Source organism: Trifolium pratense, linkage group LG1, assembly GCF_020283565.1.
Source record: "Trifolium pratense cultivar HEN17-A07 linkage group LG1, ARS_RC_1.1, whole genome shotgun sequence".
NCBI lineage: Eukaryota > Viridiplantae > Streptophyta > Magnoliopsida > Fabales > Fabaceae > Trifolium > Trifolium pratense.
In genome coordinates this window covers 949,375-963,102 of record NC_060059.1, presented here as the reverse complement: position 1 = coordinate 963,102, position 13,728 = coordinate 949,375, and the positions used below count along the sequence as shown (strand labels likewise).

The following is a 13,728-nucleotide window of genomic DNA, read 5'->3' as shown; positions in this document are numbered from 1 at the left end:
ATTTAGTAGCTTTCTTAGAATTTTTTTTTTAATATTTTCAATGCTTGTGTGTCTTTTGAGTGTTTGTACTTTGTATCTACACAGTAGATTTTTTTTAACTTAATGTAGTTTTGACTCTTAATTTTTTAAATGTGCAATTTTGAACTTTCTAATTTTAAATGTGGCTTTTAGGCTTTAGCGTAGCCGCTCTGATCTACGTCTACCCGCTTTCAAGTCACCCCTTCCTAATTTTTAGATTTTTAATTTAATTGTACATTTAAAATCAGGGAGGTCAAAATTACACACTTAAAAAATAAAGGATTAAAACTACATTTAAATATTTATTTCCTCTTAAACTTTGCACTCTTTTTATACCAATACTTTTCTATTTAGAAAAATAAAACAACCTTTTCTCTTTAGAGATTCTATCACTTTTTGCTGTTAAAGATGATGAATAATTGGTTTTCCTTTTGAAAAAAATGAATAATTGGTTAACTTTTCTGTGTTTGATAAAAATATAATAGGTTAACATTATAAAAGTAACGAGTAACTTGTTTTTTTTCCTCAAGTAACTCATTTTCTATTATACCAAAAAACATTATAATTCATCACTTTATTTTGAAACACTTATAATTCATCACCGAATAAAAAAATTCCTTTTGAATGATATGTTTTACCCTACTTATTTTTTACTTTTCTAATTCTCCTTAAAAGAAATAGAGAAGTAGAAAATTGTATTTGACATTATTTCTCCTTAAAAGAATTAGAAAAATAAAGTAAAGAAGTAGAAAATAAGGAGAAGTTGAGTCAAACACAATTTTTTTTAACTCTTTCCTACTTTTAGGGAGAAGAAAAAAGTATTAAAAAAAAAGTAGAGTCGGACCCTAAGAGAGAAAAAAGATTTCGCCACATTTATTTATTTTAAATAATTTAGTGGCTTGAAATTCTGTAAATAATCAGGGTGTTCGAGGTTTAAAATTTGAATCCCGACTTTACATATTTAATTGAATTTCCTACCAATTTTGTATCTAAACCACAATTGTTCTTTGAGAATGCCATTGATGTTGCGGAAGAACCTAAATGAAAGATTTGTCAAAGTTGATCGAATTGGCATATCCAAGTCTATGTTGGATTACTTCAATGAGGACACAACCATGTTTCTGAGACCCTCACTTTGGCTCACTTTGGATGTCAAACCAAAGTCTTGTGTTTGATCCTTGGTTTGAGCATGCAACAGTGTTGAGAGTTTGTCATTCATTCCAGTCACATAAAGCTTGAGGATTGATCTTTATAGTTGCGCACAAAGAATACCCAATTCATACAAAATAAACTAAATTATCATTGGACAGAAAAATACTCTTTCTATTTTAAAATGAATATTGTTTAATATATAACATAGTTGTAACCATGGCCAATTAAAAATAGTTGGGCAAAAACTACGTGCTACTCTCCTTTGCTTAGTGTAAAAGAAGGTGAAACTCTCGGGTGGATTGACAATATGGAACTAGATAATGTCATTTTTGAATTGGATGTGAAGGTTGTCATTGATAGTTTCAATAAGTCATCCAATGATCTTTCTTACTTTGGTTTTATTATTAAAGATTGTATTAATAGTAGTTTAAATAGTCTTCCAAACTCGTTGGTTGAGTTTTCTATGAGGCAAGCTAATGTAGTTGCTCATGAATTAACAAGAGCTGTTATGTATATGGCTAATCCTCAAGTGTTAGAGTTGATGCCAAATTATATTATTGATGCTTTTTATAATGATATGAAATAAGCCTGTTTCCTTAAAAAAAATAAAATTGTAAAGTTACCTCAACAGACAACACTTGTAGTATCCGTCCATTATGGTCACAAAAACATTAGATAAACTTTGTTATTTGAAGTGATCATGACTTGAGATAAATTATATTTATCATAATAGGTCACAAAAACATCACATGTGTTATGTGAAAGGTGCTGATCTATAGAAAACTTGTGAATTCGGGGGATTTTTAGGGAAGAAGCTGACCATTTGTGCAGTTGATGTAGGGAACATTTTGAAACGGATGACCATATTTTTTCTTAGTGTGCCTTCTCTGGGTCCATTTGGTACGAAATATTTAAGTGGTTCGAGGTGGTGGTGGTGGTGATTCTCTCGGATGATCTCTTTGCGCTTCTTCAAAGTTTATGCTCATTAGCTACTAGTAAGAAAGGTGTCAAAGGGTGGTTATTGTTTGAGTGACATTCCACCTTATGGGCAATTTAGAAGGCTATGAATGACAAAAAATTTGCCGCAAAGCAAACGAGTTGAAAATATGATAAACAAAACTGGCAAGTCGTATAAAAAGGAAAACAAAACAAAAGAATCACTATAGTTGGGAAATATCTCAACTAAAAACAGATTTTTAGTTCCAGAACTAAGTTTCGAATCCAAAATATCTACATGACATTGCGATAAATCTGCAATACTAAAACTTGGTTAATTTCACCAAGATATTGGGCTCAGATGGTTATTGAGCCTTCTAAGAAGAATCGTTCGGAAGAACTCAAGTTCAATTTCTAGTGGAAACAATTATTGATCAGACTTTACTTACATCACGGCATAACTCTGGATTACCGGGGCCATTCTCCTGAGAACCAAAGAGTTAACACTAAAAAAAAAAAAACTTTGGTTAATTTTGATAACCGGGAATCCATTCTAATTAGGGTGATATTGAGGCTAACATGCTCACCATAGTATGTGACACTGATATAAAGTCTTCTTTGAAAATTTATGTTACTTAATAATCCTTTTGCTAAATCTAATTAAATGTTTAGTAGCAAATGAAAACTCAACTGTCAAAATAAATACTAACTTATTCTTCTTCCATATGATCTTTGTGCATTTCCTTAAAGTATTAACAGATGAAACATGTTATACTTCCCTTTTCTAGTTCATTCACATTCATATAATCAAAACTTCAAAACGCTGAAGGTGGAGGAGTTCAAACGCTGCATGTTGGTGGCGGTTGTTTCCTCCATGGGTGGATTTGACGATATCAAACTCTCTTGGTAGATTTCAAGGATCATCGGAGTCATAAAAAAGTTAGGCCAACTAAAAAAAATGGTGCTATAGTTATTTAGAGTTTTTCTTAATTCAGTTATTTAAGCTAGATACTACTAGATATAAAGCAAGAACAGAGTTAATCATTTAGAATTAAGCATTACAAAGCAGCAACAAAAATCAGAAAGCAGCAAGTACAAAATAAAAACCAAAATGCATTGTCCCCTTAACCAATTTAAAGATTTAAATAAAAAAAGAGAAATTGTTCTTCAAATATCTTTCTTTATGAAAACACTTGTCAAGACAGCCTTGGATTGCAGAGAAGCCTTAAGTAACATGATGCCCTATTACAAACAAAACAAAGTCAGTGTTTGAATCAATTTATAAAAGAAAAAAATATATTAAATCCAAACAAAAAGACTAAAACAGAAAATATTAAAAATGATATAAATTTTACCTCATCCATTCCCATTTCAACAACCTTCTCCTGCAAGGAACCAACTTCTTTGATATTGAATTTGTTCAGCAAAGTAATGCTTGATATGGTTGACATTGGTTGAACAACTAAATCATCCATCACCATAAAAGTCACAACGTCTTTCACAAAACCATTCTTAGTCACAAAGTTCTCTTGAACAACATTATGTCCAATATAATTTATTTGTAAGTTCATAAATCGAAGGCAACGAGGACAACGATTTGTGCTATCGCATGTGAAATCATAAGAACAGTTAGAAGCACACCTATAAAACAATGTTTGTCCAGCTCCAAGGTTGTTGGTGTTGTTGGCATCTTCATCATTTGCCGGAAGAAGGCCAGAGATTTCATTTGAAGAGACAGGAGCTCTTGGGTTTAACAAGACATCTTTGGTTTGGTCTTGTTCCATATAGTTGTCGGAAAGGTTTTCCACACTGTGGTAGAGGTTGCCTAAGCTACCAACCATACCATTTTTGTTTAAAAGCTTAACAACTGCGCCAACAGGCAATCGAAGCAAATTAAACAGAAAATCAATCACAGCTTTTGAGGCTTCTGCGAAAAGAACTTTTTCATTCTTGGTGTCAACGAGAAGTTTGAGGGTTACTTTGTTGGTGGTGGAAGAAGAAGTAGAAGAAGCCATATTGAGAGGTTGAGAAACTGAGATTATATGATTGATTTATATAGGCTCATTCAGCAGGGTATGTTATGGCATATTGAAAGTAGTAATTGTTAGGAGGAGCTTGGGAATGTGGCAAATGTGAATTCCCACACCACACCATCGCATTCATCGAGATTTCAGTCCAACAGTTTTGGAACTTACAATTACAATAAATGATTACTCTGCTGCCAATGCCATTAGCCAAACCATGCACGAACGTGTTGTGGATTGGTGGTAGTGGGTAGTGGGTAGTGGGTACACGTACATGCATCTTCTCTTTCTAGTTAATGAGATTATTTAATAAAAAATTTAAATATTTCAATTATCAATTTATTGACTTCACATATTTTCATATAAATATTATCCTTAAAAGAGTTTAATTGTTGTGTATCGTCGGTGTAATTTTGTTTTACACATACATCTAATGACGTGTTGTCACATCATTTAATGAATGTAACAAATCATTTGTTTTTAATTACTCCCTCCGGTCCTATATATAAGGAACACATTGAGAAAAACACACATATCAAAGAGACTTATTTTTTTATTAAAATTTATAAAATGTTATGTGTTATTCCAAAATTAACCTTGAGAATGTGTTTGTGTAATTAATGCATAACATTGAAATATGTTGCATTTTACACAATTTAATAAGGGTATATAAGGGATTATCTATTTAATAAAGAATAAATTTAAAGAGTGTTTCTTATAAAAAGGACAAAAAAAAAATTTCCAAAGTGTTTCTTATATATAGGACCGGAGGGAGTACTCTACATGATGTGTCGGTATATTATTAGACACATGTGCAAAATAACTTTAGACTGACTGTGCATATAAATTAAAATCTTTTAGATATTAATTTTTTTTCATTATTAAATGCAAAACTTTTATGTTTAGGTAACTCAACATGGACACATGTTAGCATGAATCATTAAAATAGAATACTCCCTTCAATCTCAAATATAAGTAAAAATATATTTTTGAAATTCATTAAATAGTTGATTTATCTAATTTTTATTATAGATCAAATATATTGGTTATTAAATGAATTAAAAAATTAATCTTTATTTATATATTTGAGACCGTAAATAGTTGCTAGCGTCTTACTTGCTCTACAAGTAAATGGTTGGTTATGTTAGTTGAGTTGGTTATGTTATTTGTTATAGTTAAGAAGTTCTACATCGTTTGCAAGATGGCCTAAATATGTGTTTATAAAGTGAGGACAATCCTCGCCTTACAAAGCTGTAGAATGTAGTAGACTTTCCTTCAGCCTCCTTTGCTTGCCTATAGGCACCGTAGTAAAGCTTCTAGGCAACAATGACATGGTTGGTAGCAAAGGAAATTTGTATAACAGTTTAGAGAATCTCAACCACATTTATATTCAATCAGATGAAACTAAGGATGTTTTCTTAAATCCATCAGCTCCCATTTGGTCCGTTGAAATCAGCCCTTGGTTCTCGCCTTCTTTCTATACAAGAAGGACTTCTCAATACATCAAGTGGAATCTCTTCCTTTCTTCTAGCGGCTGAGTTGGACAATGAGGACGACGAAGAGGGAGAGGATATTGAAGGGTAGGAGTATATTCAATGTGATACGAGAGGCTATTCATTTATAGGCAGATTCAAGGGGTTCCAATTTAATTAAAAAATAAAAAATAATAAAAATGGAAATAGACTGACTGGTATTTATAACTAAGATATTGGAAATTACATAAAGTACCATGTTTACAGAATTGATAATTCAATTTGATATTGGAAATTGAAGTATTTCTGTACAAACAGTTGCCACTTACTACTAGTATTACTGGAGTAGTACTTAATTTTCTTTTCCAAAATTGAATTAAAGCTTAATTTTGAGATACTACAAATAAAAAGGCTTGATTTTGAGTTCTCTATTTGCACTACTCTTACTCTACCATTGTTTTTGACGTGTGTACTATGACTCCTTCTTCAACAACAAAATTGACCCTCAAACTTCTTATTGACACAAAGAATGAAAAAGTTTTATTTGCTGAAGCATCAAAACCTGTCGTAGATTTTATTTTCAACATCCTTAGCTTGCCTATAGGCACGGTAGTGAAGCTCATAGGCAACAACGGCATGGTTGGTAGCATTGGGAATCTGTATCAAAGTGTCGAAAACCTCAACCACAATTACATGCAACAATACCTAAGTAAGGATGTTCTCTTAAATCCATCAGCTCCCAGATGGTCAATTGAAATCACTCACTGTCTTCCCCCACATGAAGAACCTCTTCAAACTTTAAATGCAACCTCTGCTGTTATTCTCGAGGATGAATTGGACAAAGAACATCAGATGAAATACGACGACTATGATGAGGACGAAGACGAGGACGAGGATGAGGAAGACGAAGAGGCAGAAGAGTCCGAGGAAGACAGCCTAGCAGGAGGAGAAACTATGTTTTATATGTGCCCAAATGAATGTAGCTATAATGTCACATGTGATAAAACAACACGTTGTTCTAGTTGCAAGAGAGCTATGAACAATAAAATAAATCACGTTGGAAATTATGTTGATAAAGAGTACACAATTAAGAATGGCTTTGTTAAAGATGTAACTTTCATTGTTATGGATGATTTAGTCATTCAGCCCATGCAGGCCTTACCAGGTATTACCATACTTAACAAGTTCAATATCAAAGATATTGGTACTTTGAAAGAAATGGTGGTTGAGTTGGGAGTGGATGAGGTAAGCATTATTTTTTTAATTTGTGTGTAGAAAAATTTCTGTTATGTGTCACACTCTAATTGACACAGTTTTGTTTTTATTCCTAACTAATAGGGTATCAAGTTGCTAAAGGCTTCTCTGCGATCGAAGATGGTTTTGACAAGTGTTTTCCTCAAGAAGGAGTATTGATATGTGACCAAACCATGCTCTCCGTAACAATGCTTTCATTGTTGATACACAAGTTTCTTCTGCAGAAAGTTGTAAATACTATGTTGTAAAAAGTTGTAATCTGGTTGTTTTTATAAGAAACACTTTGAAATTTTATTTTGTTCCTTTTTATAAGAAACGCTCTTAAAATTTATTCTTTATTAAATACAAAATTTCATTTGTACCATTTTTTATTTATTTTCACCACCAGTATCTGGCTCATTGGACGCTTAATCTGGTTCGGTGGTCAGTTATGTCATTAAGCGGTTTCAGCCCCTCCCGATCACAGTTGCGGGGATCGAAATGTGGTGCTCCCTAGCAAGTCCAGCGCCAATCACCATTGGACAAACTAACGATCGATTCATTTGTACCCTTATTAAATAAAATCAAATTATTCATTCCAATGCTAATGCATTAATTATAGAAACATATTTTTCATGTTTTTTTTTTTGAAAACTTGGTATCCGGTCTTAGGACCGACTAATCCAAGGGGACCAATCCCACCGCCCACTTGCGGGGGCCCATTTAAAGCCAGAGTTTTTTTTTTGCTCTGTATGGACTTAGCCCACCGAAATTGGCACCAGTGGGAATCGAACCTAAGACCTTGAGAGGAGCATACTCCAAGGGCCCAAGCCAACACCACTCGACCAACCCCAAGTGGGTTGACATATTTTTCATGTTAGTCCAATGTTAGGTTTGGAATAAAACATTTTAGAATTATTAATGAAAAAAAATTAACTTCCTTAATCTGTATAAATTATTTATACAGGCAGATTTACTAAATCAGCCATAACCATGAAAGTCACAACCTCTTTCACAAAACCATTCTACCTTAATTTTATTTTTAAGTTTTTGCCCCTCCTTAAGGTCCTGCCGTCCTGGATCTGCCATTGTGGTGCAGAAGGGGCAGAAGGCTGAGTATGCAGAGACAAGTTAGTGTATTGGATCAAGGCTAAGATGCAATCATATTGCTCGAGTAAACATAGGTTGGTTACTATTGTGTGTCTCAACCTTCACTATTATAGAGACATTGGCTGCAAAACTTGGTTTGCCACAATTTGGTGGAAAATCGTGATTTCTTCTATAACACACATTCACGATATGTCCATTTGTGCTACATCAAGTGCAATTTTTTATGCAATATTTGTTGGAGGGACCAATGTGAATCATCTGCCACAACCTTGAGTTTTCTTGCTTTCAGCAGATAGTTAAAAAATTTTGCCCTTGAGTAAAAATACACATTGTTGATAGTAGGAAAGGGGTCCATTGTTAGGAGTTGTAATTCAAACCCACATTTGTTTTAGAAATTTGTTAATAGTGTTAGTTAGTTATAAACTAATTAACTGAAGTTAGGTTTCTGGTTAGTTAGCTAGTTAGTGAGTTTCTTGGATAGCAAGTCATTGAACTCGCTCCTCCTTAAATCCTTTCATTGCAGATCGAAGAGTGGAGATATGAATACAATCAACTATTTGGGAGATTGGTTCAAAATGGAATCAACAATCCAAGAAAGAATTAACTAAGTGATTACATTGTTCCCAAGCCAAACGATTCACATTAGCTTAATTAGAAATGGATCCATCAACAAATTGAAATTTGTTCTTGGCGCCAATGTACACGTCACATTGGTCACGACCATCCAAGGACAAACAGAGAAAATTAAATCTGTATTTTGAGTAATAATTAGGAACATTCTGATTTCTGTTCCACACCAACCATTTAAATTGAACATCATCTTAAGAGAAATAGTTAAGAAACTCTTTGGACATAGTGACATTTATATATACCAACTTGCACTCATAATATTATGAAACTGGTCATATAGCTATAACTGTGATACTAGAATCCATCCCATTCTCCTTAATGAATCAACCAGCTTAGTTTACAAGTTGCAATAGAGAAAGTATAATACAATAGGGCTAGTAAATTGAAATCATTATATCAAATAATGATTTAGTCATGTAGCACAAAATAATCTAAAACCAAAATTGTCATTCTTGCTATTTTGATAGTACTAGTAGTACATAATAAGAAAAGGCCAAACTAATCCTTTGAATCTCACATATTGTTTCTCAAAAAACACTTGACAATACCACTTTTGATTGCAGAGAAGCCTTAAGGAGATGTCTGGTCACCTATAAAAAAAATTACCAATTAAACCATTTATTGCTAAATATTTAGAAAACCAAACAGCAAATATGAATTTTTATAACACAGAAAAATCCATACATAAATTGTATCACATTTCAAATATGAACACAAAAATTAGAGCACATGTGCTAAATTGTATCACATCTCAAATAAGAAAACAAAAATTACAGCACATGGACTTGGTTTGAGATTTCTAAGTTTGTGAAAAGAGTTTCTAAGCAACAGAACATTTCCTAAGCAATTTGGAAAGTAAAAGCCCCTCAAATTAAGTTAAAAAGAAATTGTGGGAAAACCTTTCATAAAGCACAAGTACATGTACAAATAGTAGTGTAGTGATAACTTACCAAAATCCTTGTCTTGGAGTGGGCTAGAAGTTGAACAATCCACCAAATAACCAATAAAGCTGAAAACCAAATAACCCATGATTTTAAGTACTGATAACATTCTCACTGTGAAGATTGTGAAGTCCTTCTTATTTTTGTTCTTGATAAAAACACTTGTTAAAACCATCTTTGACTGCAACGAGGTCTTAAGTAACTCGACACACTGTTAGGAAGGAAAAAAAGAAGAATATTAGAAAAAGAAAGTGCAAAATATAAATATAAATTTATAGTTTTATACATACAAAAACACAATTAGGACAAATTAATCATACCTCATCCATACCAAACTCAACCACCATTTCTTGCAAAGTACCAACTTGTTTGAAATTGAATTTGTTGAGTAATGTAATAATTGAAATTGGTGAGAAGGGCTTAATAACTAAATCATCCATCAAGATAAAAGTTACATTTTGATCTTTGATAGCGACACAACGTGTTTCATCATGGTTCATTACTCGCGAGCAATGATCGCAAGATATACCGAAAATGCATCCATTTGGACACATGTAGAACGAGTTTCCTCGATTGTGGTTGAGGTTTTGGACAGTACTACTAGTGTGATACAGACTTCCTAAGCTACCCAACAAATGCACGTCGTCGTTGCTCATGAACCTAACAACATTACCAAAAGACAAGCGAAACATGTTTAAGAGATTGTCTATGGCAGCTTTTGATGCTTCTGCAAATAGAACTTTGTTTTCCTTTGTATCAACCAGAAGCTTAAGGGTCACTTTGGTGGAAGAAGAAGAAGAAGTCATATTGAAAGGTACATTGAGTGTAATACGAGAGGTTATTCATTTATAGGCAGATTCATGGGGTTGCAATTAAATTTAAAATAGTGGAAGATATACTATAGACTCTGTACTTATAACTAAGATATTGAAAATTGGAATGTATAAAGTCCCATGTCCACATAATTGATATTCAATTCCATATTTCTGTACAAACAGTGGCCACTTAATTAAACCATAATTTTGAGTGCTCTTAATCTACCCTGCAATTGGTCAACATTGGAGCAAGACAAACATGGTACAGTAGTACCTTGACGGTTCACACAAATTTGTTAAATTGTGATAGTTGGTTAGTTTTAGCAGTGTACTTCTAAAATTACTGTATGCTACCGTAATATAGTACTATTCACATGAGAATGGATCTGCATGTGTAATTTCAGCCACTGTTTTATCAAGAGAGAAACATATGATGAATTTAGATGAAGTGAGTTGCAAGGGTCTGGATTCTCTCCTGCGACATAATGGTGCTGCTGCAATTTCAGCCATTCATACCAGTTTACTTTCTCATTCTCATAGATAGATTACACTTTACTTTCTCATGAGTAAATTACGTATTGGATCCATTCCCTTCCACATACCTCAGTGAATAAATGTTGCTCGCGAACAAAGATGCTTCAGTCACTTTTAATATTGGTGCTGAAGCCCAAAGAATAACTTCCAATCAAGGACCGACTTTCGTGACATGTTTCCAAAAAAGATTAAGCCTAAATATGAAAATAGTCAATCAAAGTTGTGGATTGTGAGAATAGACCATGGTTTGAAAAAAGAAATTGTTTATACTGTAGTTTATTTTTATTTTATTAATTAACAAATTTATGTTTAAGTTCAAAGGGAGTATGATTATGAAACTCAAGTTACTATTAAGTTGGTGATAATTTATAATTCATGTTTGAACTGAAGATAGAACAAGAACAACTAATGATGATCGTTCATCGGATTATTCATTAAAACAAAGTAAAAAAGCATAACAAGCAGATGTAGTAGTCAAAAACTACAACATAAAACCAAAAACCCATCATTTCAGCTTCTTAACATTTTTAAGATAAATAAAAGATCTGCCTTGCTATTCCTTGCATATCACTTTGTCTTCTTGATGAAAACACTAGTCAAGACCATCTTTGACTGCAGAGAAGCCTTAAGCAATTTGATACCCTGTTACAAAAAATACAAAAAGACATAAATCTAAAGAACTAAATAAGACTGATTATGTTATGATCCAATGATGTCGCTTATTTATGATACCGTATATACTTTACCTCTTCCATTCCCATCTCAACCACCTTTTCTTGCAAGGTGCCAATCTCTTTGACATTGAACTTGTTCAACAGTGTGATGCTAGATATAGTTGACATGGGCTGAATCACCAAATCATCCATCACCATGAAGGTTACAACATCTTTCACAAAACCATTGTGAATGAAAGTTTTCTTTCCAGCAACCTTCTTATTTCCGACATATTGTACTTCATTGGTCATAGAATAGCCACAACCACCATACCCAGGACGACCAGGACATTTAGTAGTGTTATCATATGCCACCTGAAAATTACATTTGTTATTGCACATGTATAACTTAATTCTTTCGTCGTGATCATCATTGCCATCGTTGTCGGTAAGGAAGCCAGAGATTTCAGTTGAAGAGATTTGAGCTCTTGGGTTTAACAGAACATCCTTAGTTTGATCCGGTAGCATGAAATTCTGGTTGAGATTTTCAACACTCTGATACAGATTTCCTAAGCTGCCAACCATGCCATTTGAGCTTAGCAGCTTCACTACAGTGCCTATTGGCAAGCATAGCAAGTTTAGCAGAAAGTCTACTACAGCTTTTGAAGCTTCAGCAAAGAGAACTTTCTCATTCTTTGTGTCAATGAGAAGTTTCATGGACACTTTGGTGGAAGAAGAAGCCATATTGAATGGTAGTGTACGTTAGAAGCAATAGAAAGGCTATTTATTTATAGGAAAATTCATAGACTTGCAAGTGGTTGCACAATTAATTAAACAGAGGAAGATATATAGATACAAACTTGTAAATGTAACTTCCTACTTATTGCTATAATGTGGAAAGCCAGAAGTCCCTTGCAATGAATTTCAGATCATTAGTTTAATTTTTGATGGACATGTCATCATTATCATTATTATCACTGAAGTAGTAGGTTACAAACTAGTAGATTTCTTTACCTCAAAAGGTCTAGATTAATATCACAAACAATTGAAAGCCTCAAAACATAGATGTCACACATAGAGAATCAACAATCAGACCAGTACACCACAATACTAGTATACATGAACAGAACCTAGTAACCAAACTGTCAAATTTTGCAGAAAATGGCACAAGTTATGCAGCAACATGAAATAACCTTACCCGAACAGAACCTAGAAAATACAAACCAAAGTTAGAAAACGTAAAGTATCTAAAGGTTGAATTATACTCTTTTCCAAATTATCCATTCACATCACCTTTTAGAATGTAGCACTCTTTAATTCAACAATAACATACTAAACCAAAACTTTAGCATGTTGCATTCTTTAACAGTTTAACCTATTTTATAAGCCAAAACTATACTACTATACCGGCAATATCTTCCTTCTTAAAACACCTAGCCACCACATACCTTGTAACATTTATTCATCAAAATGGCCGGATACTTGATCAAAGATATCATTTTTAGTCTTTACTTATATCAAGAAGGAATAATACACCAAATATCATTATATAGCAAAAAACTACATGTAGCATTTCAACTTGGCACTCCCACATCACAAAGTACCACATGTTAGAATGTTGCGTCTTTAACTCAAATAACTACACCAAAACTTACTCCTATACCACACCAGTTCTTCATATCTACCTTCTTAAAACACATATCCTTCACTAGATTTGTAACATATATTCATCAAAATGGCCTGTACTTTAATCATGTAGCAAATTTCAGGAAGGAATAATGCAACAAATTTCTTTTTTTGGTCAAGTAATGCAACAAATTTCATCAGGTAGCAAACAATTACATATAGTAATTCAACTTTCGACTCCTCCATCGCATATTAATCCCAAATTAACATGCATTAAGATCTACATTATATGATTTGAAAATTACAGTCACTAGAGCAAGTTCAATATATCGGGCATTGTTCATTGAAATTAATTCCTTCAGAAAGAAGCAAAAAGGATCACAAACAGATTAGGTATCCCAAAACAACAATGACCAAAATACAAAAACAAGAGTTTTAAGTACACTTGACATTTTGAAGATTAAAAAAAAGGTCAAACTAAACTATTGATCACATATCAATCTTCCTTGTTGATGAAAACACTTGTTAAAATCATCTTCGAATGTGATTGCATACTAGCCTCAAGCAACTTGATACCCTGTTAG

The 13,728-nt window shown here is 33.1% G+C and overlaps 4 protein-coding genes across 4 annotated transcripts; 1 reads left to right on the top strand and 3 right to left on the bottom strand.

Moving 5' to 3' along the window:
* Window positions 1-3,273: 3,273 nt before the first annotated feature.
* On the bottom strand, window positions 3,274-4,121 carry LOC123910919. The gene is made up of 2 exons (XM_045962214.1): window positions 3,462-4,121; window positions 3,274-3,348 (listed from the first exon to the last, which is right to left on the bottom strand). The coding sequence occupies exons 1-2, from the start codon at window positions 4,119-4,121 to the stop codon at window positions 3,274-3,276; spliced, it is 735 nt and encodes a 244-aa protein (XP_045818170.1).
* A 1,955-nt stretch (window positions 4,122-6,076) lies between these two features.
* On the top strand, window positions 6,077-7,015 carry LOC123910900. Its single transcript, XM_045962193.1, has 2 exons — window positions 6,077-6,847; window positions 6,941-7,015. Exons 1-2 carry the CDS (start codon window positions 6,077-6,079, stop codon window positions 7,013-7,015), a joined length of 846 nt encoding a protein of 281 aa, XP_045818149.1.
* Window positions 7,016-9,319: 2,304 nt separating this feature from the next.
* Window positions 9,320-10,322, bottom strand: LOC123910893. Its single transcript, XM_045962184.1, has 3 exons — window positions 9,837-10,322; window positions 9,526-9,727; window positions 9,320-9,414 (listed from the first exon to the last, which is right to left on the bottom strand). The coding sequence occupies exons 1-3, from the start codon at window positions 10,320-10,322 to the stop codon at window positions 9,320-9,322; spliced, it is 783 nt and encodes a 260-aa protein (XP_045818140.1).
* Window positions 10,323-11,268: 946 nt separating this feature from the next.
* Window positions 11,269-12,459, bottom strand: LOC123885187. Its single transcript, XM_045934457.1, has 2 exons — window positions 11,612-12,459; window positions 11,269-11,507 (listed from the first exon to the last, which is right to left on the bottom strand). Exons 1-2 carry the CDS (start codon window positions 12,260-12,262, stop codon window positions 11,433-11,435), a joined length of 726 nt encoding a protein of 241 aa, XP_045790413.1. The 5' UTR covers window positions 12,263-12,459; the 3' UTR covers window positions 11,269-11,432.
* Between the last annotated feature and the right edge of the window lie 1,269 nt (window positions 12,460-13,728).

Coding starts and splice junctions, on each gene's coding strand:
- LOC123910919 (XM_045962214.1), bottom strand. CDS start 4,121: ATGGCTTCTTCTACTTCTTCTTCCACCACCAACAAAGTAACCCTCAAA. Junction 3,349..3,461: donor TTGAAATGGGAATGGATGAG/GTAAAATTTATA, acceptor TGTTTGTAATAG/GGCATCATGTTACTTAAGGC.
- LOC123910900 (XM_045962193.1), top strand. CDS start 6,077: ATGACTCCTTCTTCAACAACAAAATTGACCCTCAAACTTCTTATTGAC. Junction 6,848..6,940: donor TTGAGTTGGGAGTGGATGAG/GTAAGCATTATT, acceptor CCTAACTAATAG/GGTATCAAGTTGCTAAAGGC.
- LOC123910893 (XM_045962184.1), bottom strand. CDS start 10,322: ATGACTTCTTCTTCTTCTTCCACCAAAGTGACCCTTAAGCTTCTGGTT. Junction 9,728..9,836: donor TTGAGTTTGGTATGGATGAG/GTATGATTAATT, acceptor CCTTCCTAACAG/TGTGTCGAGTTACTTAAGAC. Junction 9,415..9,525: donor ACTCCAAGACAAGGATTTTG/GTAAGTTATCAC, acceptor CAAATTGCTTAG/GAAATGTTCTGTTGCTTAGA.
- LOC123885187 (XM_045934457.1), bottom strand. CDS start 12,262: ATGGCTTCTTCTTCCACCAAAGTGTCCATGAAACTTCTCATTGACACA. Junction 11,508..11,611: donor TTGAGATGGGAATGGAAGAG/GTAAAGTATATA, acceptor TTTTTGTAACAG/GGTATCAAATTGCTTAAGGC.